This window comes from Volvox carteri, assembly GCF_000143455.1.
Source record: "Volvox carteri f. nagariensis unplaced genomic scaffold VOLCAscaffold_13, whole genome shotgun sequence".
NCBI classification, from domain to species: Eukaryota; Viridiplantae; Chlorophyta; class Chlorophyceae; order Chlamydomonadales; family Volvocaceae; genus Volvox; species Volvox carteri.
In genome coordinates, this window is record NW_003307556.1 from 559,976 (window position 1) to 560,769 (window position 794).

Sequence of the window (794 nt, forward strand, 5' to 3'; positions counted from 1 at the left end):
ATGGTTGCACATAGCTTCTTGGTGTTTTTTGGTGAGCTCGTGGCTTTTTAGTGTGGCCTGCCAGGCATCCATCGTGATTTCCCGCCGCCGGCTGAGGGAGCAGGGACCGCACCGGACACGGTCGTGCACCTCGCCAGCCTCCACATCCGGCGCAACACACTCAGCCCATTCGAACAAAGCTGTCCAGTGCGCCTGGAAGCGACACACTCCCTCGTTCTCCCGCCAGCTCCCATCGCTTTGGCCTTTCAGCACACGCTGTGTTTGCTGGCGCCGCACCTGCTTTTGAATCACCAGCGGCGTGTGCTGCGAAGCACCCACCCTTGAAGGTGGAGGTGGTGCCGTGGCGACATCTTGGGGCGGCGGCCCTTCCTCGTCAGAATCAAGCTGGTCAGCATCTGAGTCGCTGATTGCTGCAGTAGTCTGTGGCCGCTTCGCCGGGGGATCCTCAACCTCGCTCAAATCGCTGGCTTCACTGACTTCAAGAGCGGCAACTGCGGCATGCCTATCCTTGTCTTCTGTATTATCTAATTCTTCTTCTTCTTAATGTTTGGGGCATTGCGTCTGCGGAGTTTCTGAGCCGTTTGCTTTGGTCAAGAATGAACGAATGCCCCGTCAGGGAACGAGCCGAAACTTGACCAGGTCTGCGGAAACTTTTCGTAATCGGGAGGCCCTTTGCGGAAAGGCTGCGGAAACTGCGGAAAGCTGCGAAAACTATAAAATGAATATGTAACGATGTTTTTTAGCTCTTCTCAGTGTGGCGATAACATGGACAGTCTGAAACCAGCTTGTGGCAG

At 55.4% G+C, this 794-nt stretch overlaps 1 protein-coding gene across 1 annotated transcript in view; it reads right to left on the reverse strand.

The window, feature by feature from the left end:
- Positions 1-794, reverse strand: part of VOLCADRAFT_89514 (uncharacterized protein) — a gene marked incomplete at both ends in the record, with an annotated part of 25,099 nt that overhangs the window by 11,055 nt on the left and 13,250 nt on the right. Inside the window, one exon of the mRNA XM_002949209.1 lies at positions 277-319. Coding sequence (XP_002949255.1) covers positions 277-319 — 43 coding nt within the window. The remainder of the gene's footprint in view (positions 1-276; positions 320-794) is intronic.